General features: G+C 35.0%; 4 protein-coding genes across 4 annotated transcripts; 2 read left to right on the forward strand and 2 right to left on the reverse strand.

Moving 5' to 3' along the window:
* Positions 1-205: 205 nt before the first annotated feature.
* On the reverse strand, positions 206-1,997 carry LOC130711353 (EPIDERMAL PATTERNING FACTOR-like protein 2). Its single transcript, XM_057560928.1, has 3 exons — positions 1,018-1,997; positions 770-807; positions 206-680 (listed from the first exon to the last, which is right to left on the reverse strand). The coding sequence occupies exons 1-3, from the start codon at positions 1,127-1,129 to the stop codon at positions 432-434; spliced, it is 399 nt and encodes a 132-aa protein (XP_057416911.1). The 5' UTR covers positions 1,130-1,997; the 3' UTR covers positions 206-431.
* An 11,523-nt stretch (positions 1,998-13,520) lies between these two features.
* Positions 13,521-15,249, forward strand: LOC130711352 (probable xyloglucan endotransglucosylase/hydrolase protein 7). Its single transcript, XM_057560927.1, has 4 exons — positions 13,521-13,790; positions 14,001-14,101; positions 14,221-14,417; positions 14,561-15,249. Exons 1-4 carry the CDS (start codon positions 13,598-13,600, stop codon positions 14,952-14,954), a joined length of 885 nt encoding a protein of 294 aa, XP_057416910.1. The 5' UTR covers positions 13,521-13,597; the 3' UTR covers positions 14,955-15,249.
* A 1,887-nt stretch (positions 15,250-17,136) lies between these two features.
* On the reverse strand, positions 17,137-17,880 carry LOC130712301 (uncharacterized). Its single transcript, XM_057562140.1, has one exon. The coding sequence runs from the start codon at positions 17,878-17,880 to the stop codon at positions 17,137-17,139; it is 744 nt and encodes a 247-aa protein (XP_057418123.1).
* Positions 17,881-22,043: 4,163 nt separating this feature from the next.
* LOC130712302 (uncharacterized) lies at positions 22,044-23,066 on the forward strand. The gene has a single exon (XM_057562141.1). The coding sequence runs from the start codon at positions 22,044-22,046 to the stop codon at positions 23,064-23,066; it is 1,023 nt and encodes a 340-aa protein (XP_057418124.1).
* Positions 23,067-25,338: the final 2,272 nt, after the last annotated feature.

A 25,338-nucleotide genomic window follows, 5' to 3' on the forward strand; every position in this document is an offset into this window, starting at 1 on the left:
CATTATTTCTCTATTAGCAGATCAAATGAGTAAAATCGTCACTTGTCTACATGTGCATTTCTAAAGCAGACAAAATGTCAGAATGATGAACAAAATAAAGCAAATATTGCTACATAAAAAATTCATCTAGTGTTGAGAACAGAAGCACAAGCCCAGAAATAGCACACACAATGTTGCTAGTTGGATAAGAATTAGCAGCTTCAAGTGATGATAACACAAGATAAATGATAGGAAGGACTTAATATCAATAGAGAACAAAATATAATAGAGATAAAACCTTGTTCCTCACAATAAGGAGATATGGAGGTAAGAACAAATAAAGCTCCAAAAAACTAAAAAAGAATAACTTAAAAGTGTATATTCATGTACAGAATTAATTAGCTTGTATCCTTGATCATATATAAAGGAACTAAATTGTGATACAATTAGATTCAAGGATTAAAAATAAGGTTCCCACATTTGCATTTCCAACTCATGGGCTTGTAGTTAGAAGAGTAATCTCCCTTGGCATAAGCAATTCTGGAGAATTTTGAAGAGTTGATTTTCCCATTCTGCACTTGTGGATTTGTTGGTACCTGAATAGCCTCACAGTGCCCACATGACCTGCACCTTCTCTCACATTTTGGTGGCCTTGAACCAATTTGTGCTCTCAGTAGCATCTTATTATCCTCACTCACTTTCTGCAACAATCATCACAATTATTCCTAGTAAATTTCATGTCTTTTCTCACTCATGCTAATAGCAATTTCATACAGAATCTAAATTTTACCTGGTCAAAACCACTTTGCTTGTTGTGAGTCTTTCTACCTGTTAGAAAACAGAGAAGAGATATCAATGTTAGTTCAAACTTGTTTCTACTTAGTCCATGTTTGGAAACCATTCTATAATTAATTCTGAAGACAGAATCAACTCCGGAGAGAACCTTCTATGAGTAGCTTCGAGGTTCCAGAATTGATTCTGATGAAAAAGAATATGATGCAAACATGCTATTAAATGTTTTAAAAAATTCTCACTTACCTTCAGTTACTAATAACCCTTGCTGGATCCAGCTTGAAAATATCAGAAAGAAAAGAGAAATGCAAACAAAGCCAAGTCTTTGACAACCAATGACATGATGATGAAACCTCATTTTGTGAAGAAATATGAGAGCTCAAGCAAAAAGAATATGAAATTTGGTTCCAATTATAGGGAAAGAGTAGTGTGTGTGAGAAAGGAGGATGAAGGAAGGGACTAGATATAAGACAAAGAGGATTTGGGAAACAACATCACAGTACCACACAATAGCAACTAGTAGCAACTAACAAGCAATGCATTGCTTTATGATATGTTTATGGTGTTGAAGTGATGGAACATAGAAAGACAAATGAGAAAAAATTGCAGAGATTGCAAGAAAAGGAGGAGCCCCGAAAAGGGAAACACTTCTCCTTCGGTTGACGAGCCTCTTATTACTCAAAGATTATATAATAATTGCTAAATGAAAATTCAAAGAAGAAGCATCATTATTCAGAACAACAGAACTCTGAGAAACCGCCAGTAAAATGAAATGAAAGAGGAGCAGGGGCCAGAAACAGCAAAACGCCACAAATTTCACCAGATGTGAGGGACAAGTTCCCGCTAAAGGACATGCATTTACAGCTGTGGATTTTAAGTTCTGAGTTTCTTTATATAAATATTGTATGATATTGTTTATAGTACATACACCAGTTATTATGTAATTTATTATCTTTTTTTTTTTATATTGTACAAGCTAGCTGTATGGGTTTTTGATATATAGTGGGAATGGGAATTGGAATGGGAAGTGTTGTACCCTTTTTTGGGTTTCTTGTAGTATGCGATCCTTGCAGACCCACCTCATCACGGCACATCCTTCTCTCTCTATATATGTTCTGTCTCTCTGACAAAGAGAAAGAACATAACATAATATCTCACTCAATGTATTATCTTGTCAATCTATAATTATGCAATTGATCATATAATGGTGATCCCACTTCTATATTCTGGTTGGGAATTGGTAAATCTAATCCTATAAATTGATCTATGCTTCACTTTTCAGAAATGCATCCTAGGCCTCCTTTTAGTTGTGCTCATATTTATATATAGATCAAGTTCACTAATCATCTTTAAAGTAAAATTCTTTGAGATGTTCCTATGAAGTTTCTGAGTATGAAAACAATATTTATTCTAGAGATATAAAAGCTAGCCATATTGGAGGCTCAATATCGTCAAGTGATGTTTGAAGGTCAAACACAACTAAGCGAATACTATATTGACATGTTAGAATGATTAAAATTGAAATTCATCTAGTTCAACTGTAGCCGAACGAAATAAAGCCGACACATTTATAAGACAACTGCAAGGCTGCCCAGAGGTAGCCCTCGAATACGACACTTACAACACCTATAAATTCATATTTAGTTGCTCATTTACACATTACTTATTTTGCTAATTCATTATTATTCTATAATTTTGAGCTTATCTGTATAGTCTCATAATACGTACATTAAGTGTGAAAGTGTCTTTACATGTACCTTCTCATTGTGTCAACATAACACTAACAAGCGGGAAGATTCTTTCATAAACGATGGCGGTAGCTGAAGATCAAGAGCATCTACCGGGTCAAATTTTGAAATGACAATAGTGGTGTTTGGAAATTCAATAATTTTTTGAGTCTAGAAAATTATTCTAAAAATAATTGTTAGAAGTAGCTTTCAATGTGGTACAGTCGCATACCGATGTTTACATAACACCTTTCCCTCACTTGTATTTTCTTTTGTCATTTTGTCCATTTTTGGTGAACGAAGGGCAATTGATAGAAATAAAATTACACATGTACTGTACATAGAAAGCTCACATTCTTCACATTTTTATTTTCAAAAGATATTCAATCATGAGGAGTTAGGATGAATGGTTAAAATTTTATTAACTTTGGATGAATGAAGAAATGCGAGTTTTATGGTATTTGTTGCACAGTCTATCTCTAAACCCGATGCCACTTTCAATCTTTATTTCGGACACCGCATATACTAATACAATGGTTGGTTATGAAAGGAGTTGGACAGTTATAGAGTTGGAGCGGATCTAATTTCTCTCAATATCCTCACCAAGACATCCAGGCCCAATTGAAAGAGAAATACAATTTTGGATGTCTTGTTGGGCTTCTTAAGAGAAACAAGGTCGCTCCAAGTTTATGATGCCATGACGGTACAAGAGTAGTCATTCTATAGTCTAGGGGTGTGCCAAATAACTGGTTCATTGAACCATACTAAAACCTAGTCCAAACCAATTTTAAAAAGCTTAGTCCATTCCTTAAAAAAAACTGATCCAGTCCATGTTTCATGGGCCAAACAATTTAGGAAGTCCAAAAAAATCCAGAAGAATTTCGGACTCAAAGTTCAAAAAAATAGTAATTGATCCTTGGTAGCTTCAAGTTAGATATAAAGATATTGTCCAAAAAAAACAGTTAGATATAAAGATTTGCTTACCAAAAAAAAATTAGATATAAAGATGCTGCACAAATTGATGAATGAATCGAGTTTAGGTTTGTTGGTATAGTTATTTCGACTTTACTCTGTCGGAGAATTTTGCCTGCTTTGATGGACTTATATTATGCTTAGGGAAAAACTGGTTCTGAAAAGTTGATCTGGTTTGAGAAAATAAAAATGGTTAGGATTACACAACTGAATCATAACAGTGATTTTAGTTTGGTTTCGTTTGGTTTTTAAGAAAATCCAATCCATGCTCACCCCTACATGGGGCATAATTAAAGATAGCTATATGGCTATGGAGATGAAGAGCCCATATATAGGGGGTGGAGTCAAGATCTTTGAGCCTGGTCCTTTTGAGCATCTACATTTCAAGTATGATATACATTCCAGGTTGTAGCTAGGGTGTTAATGCTATCAAATAGATTGTTAGTGATGTCAATGAGTTAGTTTTCTGTAATAGCTTATAGTTGGTAAGTAGTCTATTACTATTTTCAGTGATCTTTCATTGTGTACAAAAAAGAAACAGATTCTTCTATTCATGATGAATTAGTGGTAGCCTGGTAGGTGTGTCATTTAATTTAAGGGACCATGATGTTTTAGGGCATGTTTGGTGAGCGAGACAGGATATGATAGGACATGATAATAATCATATCCTGTTGTTATCTGTTGTTTGTTGTGCCAGCAGGATATGATAACACTATCATGTCTCCTATCCTATCCTGTCAATCATGTGTAAAAGTTATCATGAGGGGAGAGTTGGGATAGAACAGGATAGGATATCAGTTATATATTTTCTTTCAGTATCCTAACTCCAAATTAATTTATTTTAATATTATATAATTTATAATTTATAATAATATTAATTAATAAATATAAAAATATTAATTTAACTAAAATAAAAAATAAATAAAATTACTAATCATAAATAGTAAAATAGACTACTCACTTACAAATATTGATTTATTAATAATAATAGACTAATTTAATATTTTTATCTCCTATTATTTAAAAATTATTTATCTACTTATATAATAAATTAAATATAAAGTATTTTTGAAATAATAATATTTTTAATTTGGTTAATTTTTATTATTTATCACGTGTCACAACTAAGTGAAAAACCATTGATTACAAATATTGATTTTTTAATAGTAATAGATTAATTTTCTATTTTCATCTCCTATTATTTAAAACTACTTATAAATTATTCTTATTTGAAATAATAATATTCTTAATTTAGTTAACTTTTATTGTTAATTATCACGTGTCACGACTAAATGAAAACCAATTGGTTCACTGCATAATTTTATTTAAAATATATGCTATCTTCAAAAAATTAATAGACTAATTAATAAAATTTAAATTAATTTTATTTATTTTAAATTATAGAATCATTCATGAAAATGTAAAGAAATTAAATTTAATAGAATGATCAATTTTTAAATGTATTTTTTATTCAAATATAAATCTGATACATTTTTCCTTATCATATCATGTCCTTATCATATCATGTCCTTATCATGTGCGCCTCAAACACAGAATATGATAAGAGTCTATCCTGCTCTTATCCTATCCTGTTGCTATCATGTTCACATATCATATCATATTCTGACCACCAAACGGGCCCTTAATGGTGTTCAATTTCAAATTAGATGTGGTGTTCTTGCATATTGAACCCTTCAAATTATATGTATTCTGGGTCATTATGAGTAATGATATATACACATCTCCCTTTTTAAACACTTCATTTCCACCTATTTTTATTTCTATCTCTCTCCTCTTATCATCTATCACATCTCATACTTTCTCTCTCTTACTTTTTCTTTTCTTCCTATCTCTCTCTTCCTTCCACCTCTACACACTTCTAAGAGGGTGTGTAGGTAACATTATTCGGGTCATTATTGTTGTTAGTGAAATTGAATGAAGTTGGCCCCTCTGGAGTGCATGATGTCATTTCATTTTAAAGTTTGATATATGGATTTGGAATGATAGAGTTTTGAAATGGGTTTGAAGCTACTTGATCCGTGGCAATGGCTGCCAACAATGGTATTTAGCTACTTGCTCATTTCATTCCTCTAACACAAATAACCCACTAGCCTATGGTTCAATCTATTAATAATCCTGTCAAAGCGCACTTAGCTTGTATCATTCTGATAATTAACATGAAGGATCTGAAGAAATTGCTATCCTTAGTTCAGGTTGCTAGCCCATGGTTCAATCTGTTATGGGATGCATTAATGATAAATTGATAATCATAATCATTAGAAGGTACATGATACATAAAAGGATCTGAAATTGCTGTCATTAGTTTATAATTGCTGATGTACATACGAGTGCAGGAGTGACTGACGATGGCCAGGCCAGCCCAAGGCTCATGTGGCCTAAGTAAGGGCTTTAGGCCCCAAAAAGTTGTTTTTACTAAGTAAAAAAATGTTCTCATTCTCAACCACCCCATGACCTCTAAAACAAGATCTGGCTTCTAGACAATGTGGTGGTCACCTCGCCGCCACCGTTGCTGTGAGTGCCCCTTCAACCCAGGCCTGCCCCCCTTCTCCAAACGCCCCTCCATGGCAAAGCTCTGGGTTGAGAAGGAATGGGCTGTAACGGTTCCAGATCATGAAGCATATATTGATGCGCCACCGTGCTACCACCATCGCCGTGTCGAAACTGCGTGCTCTCTGCATCAACCGCAATCACCCCCTCTGTTTTGCTGCTGTGTAGTTTTAAAAATTAAAACTGTTTGGAAAGTCGAGTTGCGGTGCTGGTGATCTTAGGATTTAAGAGTCTGTATGATTTTTCTTAGTTTGTTTGGTTACTTAGATCAACATGAGTGAGCATGCTTTAAGCTTAATTTATGTTCTGATTATGCATTGCAAAATCACTTCTTGGGAGAAAAGTCCCACTGATGTAAGTACCGTTAGGCAAATTTTGAATGTTAACCTTTGCACCTTTGACAAAAAAAAAGAGAAAAAAGAAAACACATATATAAGCTTAAAGTGTTTTTCTTTGTTGGTACTTAGTATGTTGAAACAAGGAGCTTGAGGCCTTTGTATATTGGACTCTCCCACCCTTCACCTTACTAGGCAATGTGAAACTTCTCCAATGTGTTTTCTTCCACCTCTTTCTTCCTTCTTTAACTAGTACTAATACGAGACTTACAATGCAATTAACTCCAATAAAATAAAATAGAGATACATATTCTTATAAAATATACTCTACTAATAGGAATGAACATGTTATATCATGTGTTTATTTTTGTGATCTTTATTCGAGTTGATTATAGTCTAACTATTTCCTCCAATTGGCATCAAAACATAAGTCTACTCTTCAATTTAATTATTTTCTGAACTTGAATTCTAAATTATGTTGTTTATATGTTTTGAACTTATCATTAATGTTGAGTTAATTACCAAGTTTTGTTAAGTTTTGCAGAAACTAGTTTTGTACAATATAATGTAGGGGGATAAGCTTTCACATCCACTCACTTTAGGATAACATCATTAATGTAATCACATTAAGATGCTATTACATAATTGTTATCGGTATACCAAAAGGTTGAGAACCTTCTTATCCATGAATATGTGGCAAATTCATGTTTATACGTCTATATCAGAATGGAAAGCCAAAGGGGAAGGAGAGGGTCATCAATCTGCTACAAGAGATAAACTGTAGCTGATGATGATCAGTGTCTGGAAATTAGTCGAGGCCATTCAATTATTTTGTTCTGTGCCGCTTTAAGAGCCATGCATTCACATCAACTGTTATTTAATTATTTAAATTCAAGTCTATATATGTTTATTAATTAGTTCTGTGTATTATTAGAAAACAAAAGGTGAAAATTTTAATCCGTTTCAAATTCTAAATAAAGAGACTAATGCTGGTGCAGTACTGAATGTGATCCATGTATATATTTAGCCAATTGAAATTCCTAAATATTACACTTTATGGTATTCAAGGGTATTCTGTCTGTCTGATATTGACATGGCACCAGTCTCGAACGGTCGCATGAATTCATAAATTAGGTACTCCCTCCGTTCCTATTTATCTGTCCAGGAAGAGAAGATTCACACAAATTAAGGAAAGTAATTAATTGTGTTGATTTTTATAAAAATATTACTCCCTCCGTTCCTATTTATAAGTCCATTTTACCCAATTCTCTTAGATTAAGAAAAGTAGTTACAAGTAATAAATTTGTAAAAGAATTTATTCACTTTCCTAGATTAACCTTATTTAATTTCTTATAAATTTCTCTCTCCAAGTTATTATTTCAAAATCTCATTGTCTCTTTCATATTAAATATGAGGATAGTTTTGGGAAAAAATAATTAATGCCCCATTGATATTGTAAATGGACTTATATTTAGGAACAAGAAAAACACTCAAAATTGATCTTATAATAAGGAACGGAGGGAGTATTTGTTTTCCTATATAACCCTTTAGAATGTATTTTATCTTTCTTCATTTATTATTTCTGTAAGGACATTTCTTGGAAAAACATCAATTAATGCTCTTTTGAAACTCTAAGTGAACAGATATATAGGAACACAATTTTTTCTTCAAAGTGGACTATTAATAAGGAACGGATGGATTACTATATATATATATATCCTTACAATCAATTTTCTGCGAAAATTTGAATTACTGAATTAATGCTCACCATATGACCACGTATTGTACATGTGCCTCTGCATACAAATCTGGGGAGAATAATGAGCCCAAGGGTAAAGCCACCCAAGCAAGAGCTTTAGGCCTCAAAAAAAAAGAAAAAAAATTTACTAAGTAAAAAAGGCCTCCAATTTTTTTTTACGGGGTTGTCTAAATGACCCATGATAAAGTTTGGGTTAAATAACCCACCATCCAATCATATTGGAGATAAATGAGTTGGAAATAAATTAATAAATATAAAATAGAAATTCCAACTCACTTATCTCCGATGTGATTGGATGGTGGGTTATTTAACCCAAACTTTATCATGGGTCATTTAGACAATCCATTTTTTTACTTATAAAAAAGATCCCAAAATTAAAATTAATAAAAACTTATCTTAGATCAACCATGTCTTAACAAAGATTAAATGGATTAGCTTTATTATTTATTGGAAAAGACATGTTAAATTAAACTGAATATGATAATCTAATAAATAATTTTGCATCTCATAAATCTCAAAAAATAAATTTTAAATAAAAAATACTTTTACATAAAAAGATTTAATGAAGGAATATTTTTTAAGTTAAAAAGACTTAACTTCAAAGTTTGCTTTAGACTTCATTTAGTGTTGGACCGGCCCTAAGAATAATATTGTGCAGAGATATCTCATCTCTACCTCTACCTTATGCAAATAGGAAGAGAAAAAAAGAGAAATGAGTGATATGATTTGTGATTTATCAGGAAATATAGAGAAAAATAGGAAAAAAAATGCGTGGAAATGAGATGTGAGAGAAAATGAGATGTGAATGTATTATTACTTAATCTGAGAATTTTGGAGTTTTATTTCAAAATGGAAAGAGTTTAATGGATATGCACTGTCAGTGTAAAACTGTTTTACACTGACAACCAATCACAACATGCCATATAAGTGAAATAATATCTTTCATCTTAAATTTTAATTAAAACAAGAATATATTTGCTGATGTGGCGGAATTCAATTGGGCGACTGTGTAAACAAAGTTTACACTGACAGTGTATACCCATTAAATTCAAATGGAAAAAGCAGGTTAAGTTTTTCCGCAAAAAAGCATGACGAAAGTGTAGTAACATTAAACTTGTACATCTACATATATTTAATTGGTCCAATCAAATCAATACGTGCACTGGATGAGTTGTTTTTTATCACATAAAAATGGGTAACTTTGCCATTGGAGTTGTAGAAGAATAACTATAAGAAAATGCATGTTCAGTGACGATCATTTTTCGTCATTTAAAGCTTAAAAATCGTCAATATGAGTAGTTTGTGACAAAATTTACATTCGTAACTGGTTTGTGCAATCCACATCAGTTACCAGGTTTTGTTGATGGTTCTGCTTCAGAGTTGTTGCTTGAGTTTGGTTAAGTTCTGGAGGCAGTGTTGGAATTGTTGTTTGTGCTTGCTCGCCTGGTCTTTTGTTTTTTTCCTAGATTTTATCTTTTTTTTGCTCCCGGACCTTTTGGATTCGCATCTCAGCTCTATGGTACTATTAGTTTTGGCGGTTGCGTCGCACGACCTGGGTGGTTCTCTATTGCAGGGGTTGTGCTATTGATAGGTTGGTTGTAGCTATCGTTTGCTTTCGAATTTAATACGGACCTCTCCTAGTGGTATAAACGTTAGGCGTTGTTAGCTTGTGGGCGGGTTAGAGTTTCTTTGCTGTAGTAGCTGGGTTTTTAGAGGATTTTGCCAGTTTTTTGCTGACTCGGTTACTGTACTCATGTTGAGAAGGGTTGTTTCTCAACTTTATCTATATTTATATATATATATATATATTTTTAATCTTAAGAAAATTAGGATTAGAAAATATGATTAATGAATATAGAGATGGATTCCAAATTATATTTTTGGGTAATAAGATGAAATACTGAAAATTAGGAATTAGTGATATTTCGGTGGAGAAGAAAATCTAATATTATAGATTAAATAAGTTTTTGGTTCCTCTAAAATTTGAAAAATTTGGTTTTAGTCCCTTAACTGACAAGTCACTCATCATGTTAACATGTTTTATAATCTATGGTAAGTCAGGTAAGCGGGCACCGGAGCAGGAAGGGTTGTTGCGTTATATGGCTTGCCACTATTTAGCTTATTTGGCACTATATGAACACATTAATCTTCAAAAACGAAAGCCCAAACTTATCGGATGCTCTTGATCAAATTCAGTTGAGGTCTTGGATTTGGTTAAAGGCTAAGGAAAATCATTGTGATTGCTCTCTCTTTGAGTGGAGCTCGATCTCGATCCTCTGCTTAAAGTCAATCTAACAGTGGTTGTTGTCAAGCGTTGGCTTGTGGGATGACCAATGTGACCCTGTTATCCGTTGTTGCTTCCATTCTCTGTCATTTTGTGTGTTGTCATGGTTGCCTGGTTGGGTTCGAAGGAGTTAAATCCATGTGTTGGGAGTTTTTTCCGTAACATGTTAGAGACAAGCTTGGATGTGAATTAATGCGAATCTCTGTGCTAGGCTTCAAGCCACTATTTCGAGGTAGTTACAATCAATATTTAGACTAGCTAGCGGCTTGGAGCGGTTGAAGATATGCAACATGTGTTGAAGTTGCTTAGATAAATGAGGACACGTGTAAGGTTGAGATTTTTCGACCGTTGGTTGTCAGTTTGAGTCCTTTGCCTATAAATAGCAAAATTGCAACTTTGATCAGAATTTGCAAATTGTTGCTCAAAAATCAAGCAAAAGTGACTAATAGCAAGTTTTTTTTTTTTTTTGAACTCAGACTAATAACAAGTTGAGTTTTTGATTATGTGTTATGCGAAACCACCTTAAAATTTATGCAATTTCAATTCTAGTTTGTCCTCTATTCTTGCTTGATTTATATCTTTTATTTTCCAGCAACATTTTTTTCTTCAGTTTTCTTGTTTTACAGTCAAGTTTGGACACATTAATTTCGGCTAAAAAACCCAAAAAAAAAATTAAATTCAGCCTCTTCATCAAAATTTGGATTTCTTACTTTTTACCAAAAATTCTGATTTTATATTTATCTCTCTTATCTTTTTTTTTGTTACACTCACTCAGTCTCTCTTATCCTTTTACACCGGAGGATAAGATAGATAAATATAAAATTATGTAAATTTTTTGGGAGTGTGAATAAATCAAATAAGTTGATCTTTATAACCCTTCCATTTGTTCAAAAGATAAATTTGTCGGGACATACAGATGATCCTGACTTCCACTCAATGAATAGGTCCTACGTTAAAGGTAGCTGCCAATCAAACACTTTCATGAGCAATCGACTTCTCTCAGCTGTACACAGGGTATAGATTAATACACATGCAATCCACATAATTACGAATTAATTAATGTCTGGCCTAACCTCAACTACAAGACACCCGAATTTGACAAATGAAAGTTAAGAATACCAGTAGAGTTCATAAGTACCACTAACATTATTAGGCCTGTCATCAGTAATGTCCAATGCAACTTAAATTCATACCAAACCAATGTTTCCAGTAATAGGCAAAATCCCAATAATTTAATGTTAACAGCCTAACAGCTTCTAATCCGTTTAATTTAAGCCATTCATTATGATAACAAGAATTATTAGTCATCTTCTTCTGGGAGTACTAGAAAAGGTTTTTGAGCCATATATCCCGTAAGAGAAATAAGATAATGACTACTCAATAATATGAATATATATATACGATTAAACATCTCAATAATACATTGACTTCAAAGAATTACTCCTTAGTGAGATGTCATCTAATCTTCTGGGAGTAGTGATTAGTGAGGATTGAATATTTTATCTAATCTTTTTCGTCTAATAATCTCCTTAGTGAGATGTTACATTATTTCAAATTTCAAATTTCTGATTAAATGTTTATGGCCTTTTATGATACAAAATCATTGTGTAATATTCAAATATGTGCATGATATTTTTCCCATCCAACAAAATATTATTTGCATGATAATTAAATTCGAACTCGTATGTATTCCAGCCCCAACATTGATGAGGAAATCAATTTTGACCGGTTTAGGAGAAATAAGAATGGATTTGGAAAGGGAAATATTCTCATAATAATTAATAAAAAAATTGAATTATAATATTAGTCATATTTTGCAAAGCCCTACACCTCCTTCTCTATAGCACCGCACCGAATTCTTAAGTCATTGCTTCCCTCCATCCCCCAATGGGGTGGGGTGTGGAGGTTTTCTTTCTTATAAGGAGTTTTTACTTTTTTTAGAGTTTTATTCTCTCTTAGCTAAGATCTTTCTTTCATTAATTTAGATTTAGATAGGATTTTTCTATCGTCTAAGTAGGATTTTCTAATTTTTTTTATTTTCTAGTTTATGTTACATCTCTATCACTACCCACCTCCTCCATCATTACCCACCACCACAACATCTACAATCTTTGTTACTGCAAAACCATTGCTGCAACCGCTCTTACCCCCGCCTTCACCGCTACCACTACCACAATATTCCTCTCCCTCATGTGTTTTGATCTACTACTAGTATGAATCTTACCGGAGCCTTTTCTCCTCTTTTTGTTCTCACTTATACATGCTTGATTTGTTTTGATGTCGCATTTTAGTGAAGTTGGCCCCTCTGTAAGTTGCACATATGACAACTCTGGGAAAGCTATATAAGTTGCACGTATGGAAGTCGCATTTTTGACGGTTTTTAGGTATCTATTAAAAGTAAGCAGATTTTGTTTTTAATCTATATATGTATTTGCATTACAATATCACTAACAAATAGGGGGTGAATCTAGTTTGATCCATGTAAAACTATCACAAGTTTTTTATCGCTCAAATTTCTTCATTTGAAATGTGGGCAAGTAACATTACTTTGCTTATGTGGTCACTATCACACCAATCAATCATGTGGTAAACATTTTTTTTTAATAAGCAAAGAATTGTATTAAGGGGTACAAGAGTGTCCACATCAACTTTTACATCAGTTTTACTCCCTCCTGATTATATTTAATCAGTTTCAATCCCCCTCTTCCTCCTCCAACCACCACCACACTCACTCCATCCAAACGCAAGACATTTCAAAGATAGGTAGAAAGGAAAATAATGGAATTTGTTTAGCAATTTATACCATATATTCACATATTAAAGCTGATTATCTGTACTCAAATTATAAAGTATATATACAACTATATATGATACATTGATACATCCATACATATAGGATGCTCACGCACACGCTCAGAAAATGATAAGGCAACGGAGGATTAAAGGCGCCATGTAAGCAAACAAACTGTTGGGTTAGGTAGGCCCTATTGACGGCAAGCCATTAGCTGTGTGGAAAGCTCAGGTGTGTTTTGTCGCATTCCATTTCAATGCTGAACTGATCTCTTGTTCAGTCTTTTCCCTCCCTTATTTTCCTTACCCAAATCTCTTGTATAAATAACACACTCTCCCCACTTCCATTCCACAACAATAACTTTCTTACATATATACATATCACATTTCCATGGCCATCTTTTACCCTTCTAAAAATGCTGGTGCCTTTTTTCTGTTATCATTATGTGTTCTAGTGTCTTCTGTGTGTGTTTGGGGACGACCAGCCACTTTTCTGCAAGACTTTCATGTCACCTGGTCTGAGTCCCACATCAAGCAAATTGATCAGGGAAGGGCAATTCAACTCACTCTAGACCCAAACTCAGGTAATTAACAATTAACATAGTGATCCAAAAGTCCAAAACATTCTTGTGTTTATATACCTAAATGTGATTAAATAAATAACCATTTCAATCACATGGAATTGGATTATTGGAATACTGTATATTATACATTATTGCCCCCAAAAGAAACAATCATTTGTATAACACATGTTGACTATCTACCACAAATTAATACTTAATTTTTTCTTACAGGATGTGGGTTTGCTTCCAAGGTGAAGTACATGTTTGGCCGTGTTAGCATGAAGATCAAACTCGTCCCTGGAGACTCAGCTGGCACAGTAACTGCATTTTATGTATGTTATAACGAACAATTCTACAATAAACCATGTTAAAAATTATGTTAAATTATATGTACTTTATGTGTTAAAATTAATTTATAATGTATACTTAATAAATTCTTGGTTTTTGGTAGATGAACTCTGACACTGACTCTGTTCGTGACGAGCTGGATTTTGAGTTCTTGGGCAACCGTACTGGACAACCTTACACAGTTCAAACAAACATCTACGCTCATGGAAAGGGTGATAGAGAACAAAGGGTCAACCTCTGGTTCGATCCTTCTGCAGATTTCCACACTTACACAATCATGTGGAACCATCACCATATTGTGTAAGTAAATAAAAGATACATTACTTCATCCACCATCAACTAAGAAAAACATGGTTCACTACTTAAATATTTTCTCTGCAAAGTAATTTTAACATATAATTAAGAAACATATTGTAAATAACACATACTGCATGCATATGCAGGTTCTATGTTGATGATTTTCCTATCAGAGTGTACAAGAACAATGAAGCCAGAGGAATCCCATACCCAAAGATGCAAGCAATGGGAGTGTACTCAACATTATGGGAAGCAGATAATTGGGCAACAAGAGGTGGTTTAGAGAAAATTGATTGGAGCAAAGCACCATTCTACGCTTACTACAAGGACTTTGACATTGAAGGTTGCGCAGTGCCAGGACCTGCAAACTGTGCCTCAAATGTCCAGAGAAACTGGTGGGAAGGAGCTGAATATCAAGCTCTTAGTGCCATTGAAGCCAGAAGGTACAGGTGGGTTCGTATGAACCATGTGATCTATGACTATTGTCAAGATAGGTCAAGGTTCCCAGTGACCCCACTTGAGTGCCATGCTGGCATTTAAGCACAAAGTTTCATTCATCATTCAACTCGATCGTCGGCAAATTCAGTGGTTCACATCATTCATACCACGCTTTTTACGTACATGTGGTGTCCTAGCTTTACTGTTTATACAAATTGTTTATATATATCAAGCCTTATATAAATAAGAAAGGGGCATAAAACTAAAGTCAAATCCTTTTCTGGCTCTTTGTCATTCTATTTTAGTGGGCATTGTTGTTTGTCGTGTAAGAAAGCTGGTGCAATGTGCACCATTATTGTGCCTGATTGATTAATGATATTTAATTTTATTGATGTGATATAGCAAGTCTCAATTTATGTGGAATAAAGTCTTCCTCGGTTTTTAGCTTAGCAAAAGGACAAGAAAATTGTTGGTGCTTTATAACATGCAGGGTTTTCAAGTGTGAGTTTAAATTCTTGCATGAGTAAATTGTAAGAGTATGGAAATAATTGGGTGATTTCTCATTCATCTGAAATAGCTATAAATACAAGAATAATACAATCAAAGTCAACTAGCTAATTATGCACAATATAATTACAGGACTCTAATTGTCTAATTACAGGAAAGGAATATATGTATATCTTATTCTATCACATAGGTTGATAGTTCACTAAGATAAAAGGCCTTCGGACCTTCACTCACATAAGTTGATGGTTCAATAAGAACCGAAAGAGTGAATCGAATTCTGATTTGGTTATATAGAACTAAAATGCTTACCTAAAAAAATATAGAATTAAAATAAGGTTAATGTTAAAATATATTAGTCCATAATTTTGTAAACGAGTTTGATTTTAGTTTCTCGATGGAAAGTGATGTTTTAGTGACGATAAAAAACAACCAATAATTATAAAAATGACTGTCACTAAATATCATTTTTCCACCAAAAGACTAAAAACAAACTCACCTACAAATCTACAATATCAAAGACTAAGGCCCCGTTTGGAAACACAGCTTAATTAAGCGCTTATGGTCATAAGTGCTTATGACATAAGCGCTTATTCATAAGCTATTTTAAAATATTTATTGAAATAAATCGAAAATAAGCTATATATAAGCATAAGCTCTTTTTCATAAGCTTTCCAGGAAAGCTTATGAAAATAAGCTCAAAATAGCTTATGGTAGGCCATAAGCTGTTTGCATAAGCTCTCACAAACACTGCCATAAGAGCTTGTGCTATCAGATAAGCTCAAATAAGCTCTTCCAAACGAGGCCTAATTTAACAATTAACTCACTAAAATATATTCATGCCTTTATTGCTTGCCTTGATTAACATAATACATGTCACAACAAGTCAACAGCTCCTACACTAGCTGATGTTGTTTTCTCCTTCGTATCCAATTTGTTTTGAGATAGGAGGTTGGCTCGTATCTTTCGGCCCCCCTTTAATTTTCTTTGAGTTATCACTGTCGCTGGATCTTTCAATTCATTCCCTTGTGAACTTCTTCAATCGATCAATAGGTATCAAAATTAATCCTAGCTTAGAGCATCAAAAATTTCTTAATTTGTAGATACATATCCCTCTCCGCATATATAGCTGCAACAGTACTTGAAGTTACTAGTTCTTAAACATGCAGTTCTTAAGGTTAAGAACCTTTATTTTTTTCTTCCAATTGGAGCACATTGTTTAAGATTAAACACCACTGTTGTTTAGCCATTTTCAAGGCGTTTTCTTTATCAAAAATATTTTTTTCTCTCTCTCCTACACTAACAATTCAATTTCATTGGAAATAAAAAATATAAATATATGGGTTGCTTATCGAAAAATTTAAGAACCACCGTTTAAGTATAAAAACAAATGAATTGTTTTAGATTGCTCAAATTCCATGTAGCATTTTAGACCCATAAAAATAGTGTTAATTAAGAAACTCGATCAAGTAAGCAATCACTATTCTGGATGCTCCTATGATTGTTTTTTATTTTTTTATTGGGTCCCATAGGATAGAATGAATTGTTGACCCATTGAGAGTATTATTGTATTTTAAGTTTTTAATCACAAAACAACATAGGCAACTATCATTTCTGGAAGCAACCATTCATTGTTTTTAAGCAACTAACTTTTCACATATACGTTTTTCTATGAAAAAAAAATTAAGCAAAGTTACTTATGATTGAGCAATGATATAACTTATAAGCAACATCAAATGTGGATGCTCTTTTTTTTTTTTGAAATTGACCTGCAATTAAATTAAATCAAAACAGGCGAAGACGCCATTACATCATTGATCACCAAGTGATCCACAGCATGCGGAACCTCATCCACCCAAACAGAATTGGGGAAGTCAGAGGCATGCTTAGCCAGAAAGTCTGCAACTAAATTACCAGTGCGTCTTACAAAAGCAAAATTAAAAGAACTAAAAGCCGTAGCTAGTAGACGACAATCCCTAACAATAGTATCCAAATAAGATAAGCCAGTTCTCCCCTTCTTCCACCACTCAAAAAGCTGTAAACAATCCGTTTCAAAACACACTGAACGGAAGCCAAAATGCACCGCTAATTGTAGCGCCCATCGGAAACTAGAAGCTTCACCAAGCAAAGGAGAAGGAGCATTTACGGGGTATAAAGCAGCAGCCCCTACAATCTCCCCATTTGAGTCTCTTGCCACCATACCAAAGCCCCCCAAACCATTCTTAATTGAAGCATCAAAATTAAGTTTAATAACTCCTACCTCTGGCCTCTTCCAAGATGCACAGCTTGAACCCGTGGCCGGACCTGGAATTTGAACTCCATCATTCCATGGCATGAGTGTGGCGGCTCGACGGAGCACATCCACCACCTCCAAGCGTCGACCATTGAAAACCAAGGAGTTGCGGGCTTCCCAAGTGACGTAAATCAACCGCTGGACCGCTGCTGTGAAGTCATCATCGTCCTCTTCAAGAACCGCAGCCAGCAACGCCTGCATGGAGCCGAAATTTTCCGTCCTCATGGCCATGTCTGAAGCAAACCACACTCTTTCAACCGCTGGACATTTCAAGAACAGATGCTCACACGTTTCTATCTCTGATTCACAGAAAGCACAACAAGGGTCCAACTGCATTCCGCGCCTTGCCAACTCTTAATTCTAGTAGTTTGATTAAATAAATAAGTGGCTAAGATTTATATTGGGGAACTGGTTTTTTTGGGTCAATGGGAACTGGTTTTTTTAAAATAATTGCTCCATGTAGATGGGCCAGCATAAACTTCTTCCGGTTGGTTATTTTCAGGCCCAATAATAATATATAATGTTGAATATCCATTTGCGCTCTAAGCCCTTTTAATTCAAGGATTTCATGTTAAAAGAAAAAGACTAAGTCAAAAAAAGAAGAGTAAGAAAATGTTATTAACATTTTTTCCCGATTGAAATCACATGATTTTTTTTTTCTTTAGTACATCGGAAAATAAAGCAAACGAAGACTACAAGGCTAACAAGTTCCTAGTCAAAATGGGAGTAAGTTGATGATCAGGAGGGTCTTCCATACGGGTTGAGTGACAATGAAGATGAAGTCCAATGCCAACTAGACTGTTTTCTGCTTCGTTAGTATCTCTAGAGATATGAGTGAGTTCCACGTTTCAATCTCGCTCTAAGAGGCGACAGATATCAAGGAGATAAAAACTAGCTCATGAAATTGAAATCGCTCATCTGTTAAGGCTTCCATGTATAGACATCCCACGAAAGGAGTAAGCTATTCTTTCAAACACAAATCTCAACCCCAATAGTCTCCCTCTAGTACTACCTGAATAATCTAAATTGAAACTTAATAATTGAGGAAGAGCATTGAAATTTCGGACATATAGTTTATATTTCGACAAAAAAGTTTCTAAAAAGATTTTGAACTATAATATTGAAACTCAATATGTCCATAGAGGAACTGTTTCAGGATTTGGACATGCCCAACTTTACTTCAAAAGTCAATTAAGGGATGAGAACTGTTCTACCCTTTATATAAACAATTTTAGTCATATCTTTAATTAATTTGAGACTTCAACACACAACACACTCAAGACCGTATGATTAGAATTTTATTTTATTTTATTTATACTTATGTTGATTGGTATATTTTTATATTATTAAAAGTGAGTTGAATGTAAGTTCTTACATACATATTTTTGGCTCAATTGCATTTTTGCTCCTCCAATTTTTACTATGGGTGATAGTCTCCTAATAAACTTTTGATCATATTTTACTTAAAACTCTCAAATTCTATCTTTGTAGGCTTATAAAAATCCACAAATTAAAATATTAAATTTCAATTAAAAAATTAAAAATATTTTCTAGCAGAGGAAGGCTCAATGTTAGTCTCTAAGGCTATTGACATACTCCATAATGTTGGTTTGAGTGTAATTCTAGTGTATAGTGTTGAGATAGCTGCGATCTTCTTCACCTGGATTAAAATATTTCATTAATTTTACATTTAGGAGTTGTGTCATGGTTGAGAGATCCCTTTACCTACTATGTTTACTATTCTTACTGCAGATATGAGAGTAGAGCTTTTCATGTGCTTTGTTTTATGCCTTGTTTATTTTGTTTATCTCCTTTTCCCAGGGCCGGTCCTGAGCCTATACAAGCAGGTCCACAGTCTAGGGCCTCAAAAAAGAAGGGTCCCAAAAAAAATTCACATTATACTTTTCCCAAAAAATAAAAATTAAAGCAAAAGGTCGCGTTGCTTGAATTCGAGCACGCGACCCCTCGACAGGTTGCAAGAGACCAATTGCCAAACGAACCAACATAATGGTTTTGATGAAATTTCGAACGTTAAATATATAACGGTATCTGATAGTTGTATCTCCAAGAGATATTTCTCTTTATTAGGGGTCCATTTTTATTATTTGCCCAGGGCCTCCAAAATGTCGGGACCGGCCCTGCCTTTTGCATACAAAAAAATCACAATTTCCCACCCCTTTAAACTCTAATTTCATATGTACAAAATCCTTAACAATTTCACAAAAAAAATTCTAATTTTTTCACTTTCACAATTGTGTCATGTATCAAATTCATCATGAGCCATAACTTTTTTATAAAGTAAAATGAAAATTTAATGTTTTTATGCATATAAAAATTGAGAGGTGGACTAAACTCCTTGAACTTTAAAAGTAGAGAGACTTTAAGACTAGAAAATTTTGGGGACAATAATCATGATGATCTAAATTAAGAGGATAAAAAATGGGATTAAATTACTTCTCTAGGCTATCGGGAGGGGCGCCTGTTGAGAATGTTAGCAGAGACTCACTTATAGATACGAGCGGAATGAGATCCATCGGTGAAGAGTTATCCACTAACTGAGATTTTACTAAACATATGAGATGAGATTCAAACCCTAGTCGGTGGTGAATGCAATTAAGCCATTATTTTAAATGTTATAGATTTGATTAAAATAAATAAATAAATATTTTACAGTATCTCTTTTTGAAGGAAAAAAACTGAATTTGAATAAAAAACTGAATTTCCGAAACCAAAAAAGAGAAACGAAGCAATAAAAAAAATTCTAAAAAAATCTCTCTGAAAAGAACAGAGTAAACTGAGCCTAATCTACCAGACTGCCACCACCGTCCACCGCCAAGCATCGACGACATTGTATTCCTTTTACTAAGATTATGTTTCATGCTCTGCAAAACTAACAGAGAAACAATGTAAATTCTGTCAGAGAAAGAGTTTCTGTTTTTATCTATTTATTTTTAGAGAACATGCATGTCATGCTTCATCAGCGAACTTGTTAATATTCACAATTGATTTGAGCAGCAAAATGAATTGTGCAATGAAGTTAAATGTTCTAGCTTCTGTGGTGACATAATCAAATTTGAGATCTCACAACTTAATGTTACTACTTACTACTACAAGTCTACAACATTAGCATATACAAATCTTTTCTTATAAATGCATTCATAGTTCATACAGAGATCGCAATCAATTCTCATAATGTGAGTTAAACAAATATGCTGTCTCATTCATTTACTGTTTCTATTTTTTTCATGTGAGTTAATTTGAAGTGTAATTCTGTATCCTTGTTTTATCTTGAATTATTGGCTGTATAATGTTGCTGCAGGACTATTACAGTCAGTGGCGGAACTAGAAATTTTAGGAAGCCTAGGCAAATTTTATGATTAAGTCCCTAAACTTTGCATTTCCTTATAAATTTGTCTTTTCTCTAATTTTTTTTTGGGCCAAAAAACCTACCTAGTCCAAAGAAATTTGTATTTTTTTTACTTTGAGCCAGGGCATTGGACCTACCAAGCCCTGTGGTAGGTCCGCCACTGATTACAGTTTGCATCTGGTAACACTTCCCTTGAGAAGATCATGTTCTGGAAATCCAGGTATATTCCAGGAACCATGTTTTGACAAAATGAGAAAGAAAATTAAGCTTTAAAGTTCCTTTGATGAAATTCTAATAACACTGGAATTGAGTGAAGTCCACTAGTGACTTCTACTGGCTAGTCACCTTTAGCAACAAAATTTCTTATGGTCATTTACAGAATTATGAGGTCTTAGTTACATCCATAGAGTATCAGCAAAGTGTTCTGGACTTCTGGTAGAATATATTTATAAGATGTCAACTGGCTTTAACTTCACATAATTTATCCTTCCACTGGACATTAGATGTTATTTGAAAATAGCAATCTTTGTCTTATGCAATAGCAAGTGCCTTTAACTTAACATAATGTTCTGAGCTTGGCCTTTTGGTGAGTAAACTGAAATTTAAGAAATCAAATATATTAACTTCAACCTGCTTCAATTCTTGTAATAGTTACTCTGAGCAAAGTGTTGGTTGGAGCAAAACCCAGAGGAAAGTATGTTCTTAATTCATTTACCACAAACTGGGCCTATGACTAAACAACCAGCTAGTGCTGGAGGACAAAATGTTAATGAAACTCTAAACGAACTGGAGGTTCAAAAGATGCAGAGAAGCCCTGTAAGTTGAATGAATTAACACCTAGCTTAATGGGCAAAATGCTTTTTTACAAGAGTGGTGCAGTCAAGCTGAAGCTGGACAATACCCTTATTGATGTAAGTTCTACATTCACAAGAGAAACATCATGAGTATTATTTGATGGGGTCTAGGAATCAAGGATTGGGGGAAATTTAACTTAGCACTCCTAGGTAAATGGAGGTGGAGGTTCCTGATGGAGAGGGGAAGCCTTTGGTGTAAAGTTCTTAGAGCAAAATACTGTAACGCTAATCACTCTAAACCTTCCTCTTGGTGGCTTGATCTTTCCCAGGTGTGTTCTCCTGAAGGCCATGAGATGTGGTTTGAAGACAACATTAAAAGGAAGCTTAGGGAAGGAAATGATACACTATTTTGGAAAGATGATTGGTTGAACCAAGGGAAACTCATTGACAAGTATCCTAGGTTGTTTCACCTCTCTACTCAAGGGAATTACCATGTGAAGAAGATGGGATACTGGACTAATGGAACCTGGAATTGGGATTTCAAGTGGAGAAGACCACTAAGGGACCCTGAAAATCAGTTGCTCAAGACTTTTTTGCTTTCTGTGAATACTGCTACTCTTCATGAGGGCTCTCTTGATAGCTGGACCTGGACCGCAGCTGCAGAAGGCATGTACACAGTAAGTTCAGCCTATGATGTTTTACAAGGAGAGATCGTAGAGGAAAGGGGCAGGATTTTTCAGAATTTATGGGAGATACCTGCACCCTCTAACACCTTGGCTTTTGGTTGGAGGGTTCTTCACGACAGAAACCAAACTAGAGAGAACTTGAGGAAGAGGCATGTGCTTCATCTTGAAGAGGAAGTGGTTTGCCCGCTGTGTTTTCATGCTGAGGAATCCTCTTCACATCTTCTCTTCACTTGTCCGTTTGCATGGAATGTGTGGATGGCTACCTACAAGTGGCTAGGCATCACCACAGTTTTACCCAAGGAAGTGGAAGGCCACTTTCTCCAGCACATTTCCTTTTGCTGGTCAAAGAGGCAAATGTTGGGAGCTTGGGTAATTTGGATTTCTGTCATTTGGTCCATTTGGTCTCATAGGAATGCAATTATCTTCAAAGAGGGGAATGTGGATGTTGATAAAGTGATTGATTTAATCCAGTTCAGGTCTTGGAGCTGGCTTAGGGGCAAATTTAAAGGTTTCTGCTGTTCATTGTATGATTGGCAAATCCAACCTGCTTTTGCAATTGCCATGCTCTAATGCTGATATTAGGTACAGCTCTCTGGTTGTTATTTTGACAGAGGGCAGCGGTTCTTTTCTTGCTGTGTCTACATGAAAGCTATTTGGATATTGTGTTAGGCTTGAAGTTGTTCACTTCCTTGGGTGATTGGCTACTGAAAGCCCAAGATTCTTCTTTTGCTTCAAGCCACAATTCTGTTATGTATGTTGAAGGGGTGTTAGCCAGATTCGACATGAGCAAGGCAAAGGTTGTGAGTGCTCCATTGGCGAATCACTTTAGGCTCTCGGAGGAACAGTGTCCAAAGACAGTTGAGGAAGTTGAAGAGATGTTGAAGATTCCCTATGCCAGTGCAGTTGGTTGCCTGATGTATGCTATGGTGTGCACTATACCAGATTTGGCACAAGCTGTGAGCCAAGTTTGCTAGTTTATGTCTAAACCGGGGAAGCATCATTGGGAAGCAGTCAAGTGGATACTCAGGTACTTGAAGGGTACACCGGATCGTGGTTTGATGTTCAATGCTAAACGAGTTGATCCAAGAGTTGTAGGATATGTTGATTTCGACTATGCAGGTGATGTTGACAATAGAAGGTCTACAACAGGGTATGTCTATACTCTAGCGGGTGGACCAATTTGCTAGAAGTCATCAGTTCAATCCATAGTGGCCATGTCTACAACTGAAGCTGAGTATATGGCTGTAGCAGAGGCAGCAAAGGAGGCATTGTGGCTTACAGGGCTAGTGTGCACCAGGTGTGTGCGGAGTGCGCCACAATTGGGTGGTGTGCAAGTGCGCCGCAATTTGGCGGTGTGCGAGGGCACATAGTAATAGAAACTGCTATTGTAAACACAATTGATTATTGAGAATCAATAAAGGGAGCTATAGCTACTCTATAGCCGCAGAGGTAGGCACAATTGGCCGAACTGCGTGAACAAAGTTTCTGTGTGGTTTATTCGTGCTTTCTCGCTCTATCGTACTGTCCGAATCTAGTTGCCTGCTCTTTTCTCAACAATTGGTATCAGAGCGCCTGATTCGCGGGACCGAGGCTGGTGTGCTGAAAGTATCCCTTGACGGTGTGCTCAGGTGGAGTGTTCTGTTTCTCACGATGGAGCTGACGGAGGTGTGAGGTTGGATGTCTTCCGCTACGGATAAAGGCCATGAGGATTGCAGAAGTCACCGAGAGGAGAAACCGACGGATCTAATAGACACAAGATATGGTGTTGAGCTAGGTGGAGTTCGAGTGTCAAAATGTAGCCGACATGTTAACCAAGCCAGTCACCACCAATTCCGAAAATCGTAGTCAAGAAACTGAAGCAACAGATCATCACAAGGGAGTTTGAAATTCGCTAAGGTGGAGATTGTTGGGAATTGGCTCATTAGGAAAATCTAGGGCACACAACTTTTATTTTGAGGCCAAATATTCAGTTTATTAGGATTTGATTTGATGGGGAACACAATCCCGGAAATCAAGATTCAAGAGATAAGCAGTTGATCTTCACGAGGGTTCAAGAATTCGCCAAGGTGGAGACTGTTGGGATTGGCTCATTATCTTATCAGTTATTTGAATTTGATTTAAGGGGATTGTAATATGGGTGTATATGGATTTTATCTTATCTTATGGGTTTAGGTAAGATGTTAAGATTATCTTATCTTGTAATACTAGAGTTAGTAGTGTCCTATAAATAGATAAAGCCCCTAACCCTAAAAGTGTGCTAGTGTGCACCAATGTGTGCGGAGTGCGCCACAATTGGGTGGTGTGCAAGTGCACCGGAATTTGGCGGTGTGCGACGGCACATAGCAATAGAAACTGCTATTGTAAACACAATTGATTATTGAGAATCAATAAAGGGAGCTATAGCTACTCTATAGCCGCAGAGGTAGGCACAATTGGCCGAACTGCGTGAACAAAGTTTCTGTGTGGTTTATTCATGCTTTCTCGCTCTATCGTACTGTCTGAATCTAGTTGCCTGCTCTTTTTTCAACAGTTTTTAACTGTGTTATTTAAAATGATTACAGGTTTTCTCGAGTATGAACTGTGTGTTTGCTCAAGAAGGGGTTTTAATCAACATTGCTCAAAAGGATTGTTGCGCATTTAGGAAGACTAGTAAATATGATACTGTCATTCCGGATGTGGATGTTGTTGTAAATAGTTTGGCTAGTAATAATTATTTGTTCACACCTCAAAATGAGGTGGAAAGAGGTGGAGGAGAAGAGAGATAGGAAGAAAAGAAAAAGTAAGAGAGAGAAAATATAAGATGTGATAGATGATAAGAGGAGAGAGATAGAAATAAAAATAG

This window comes from Lotus japonicus, chromosome 4, assembly GCF_012489685.1.
Source record: "Lotus japonicus ecotype B-129 chromosome 4, LjGifu_v1.2".
Classification (NCBI taxonomy): domain Eukaryota; kingdom Viridiplantae; phylum Streptophyta; class Magnoliopsida; order Fabales; family Fabaceae; genus Lotus; species Lotus japonicus.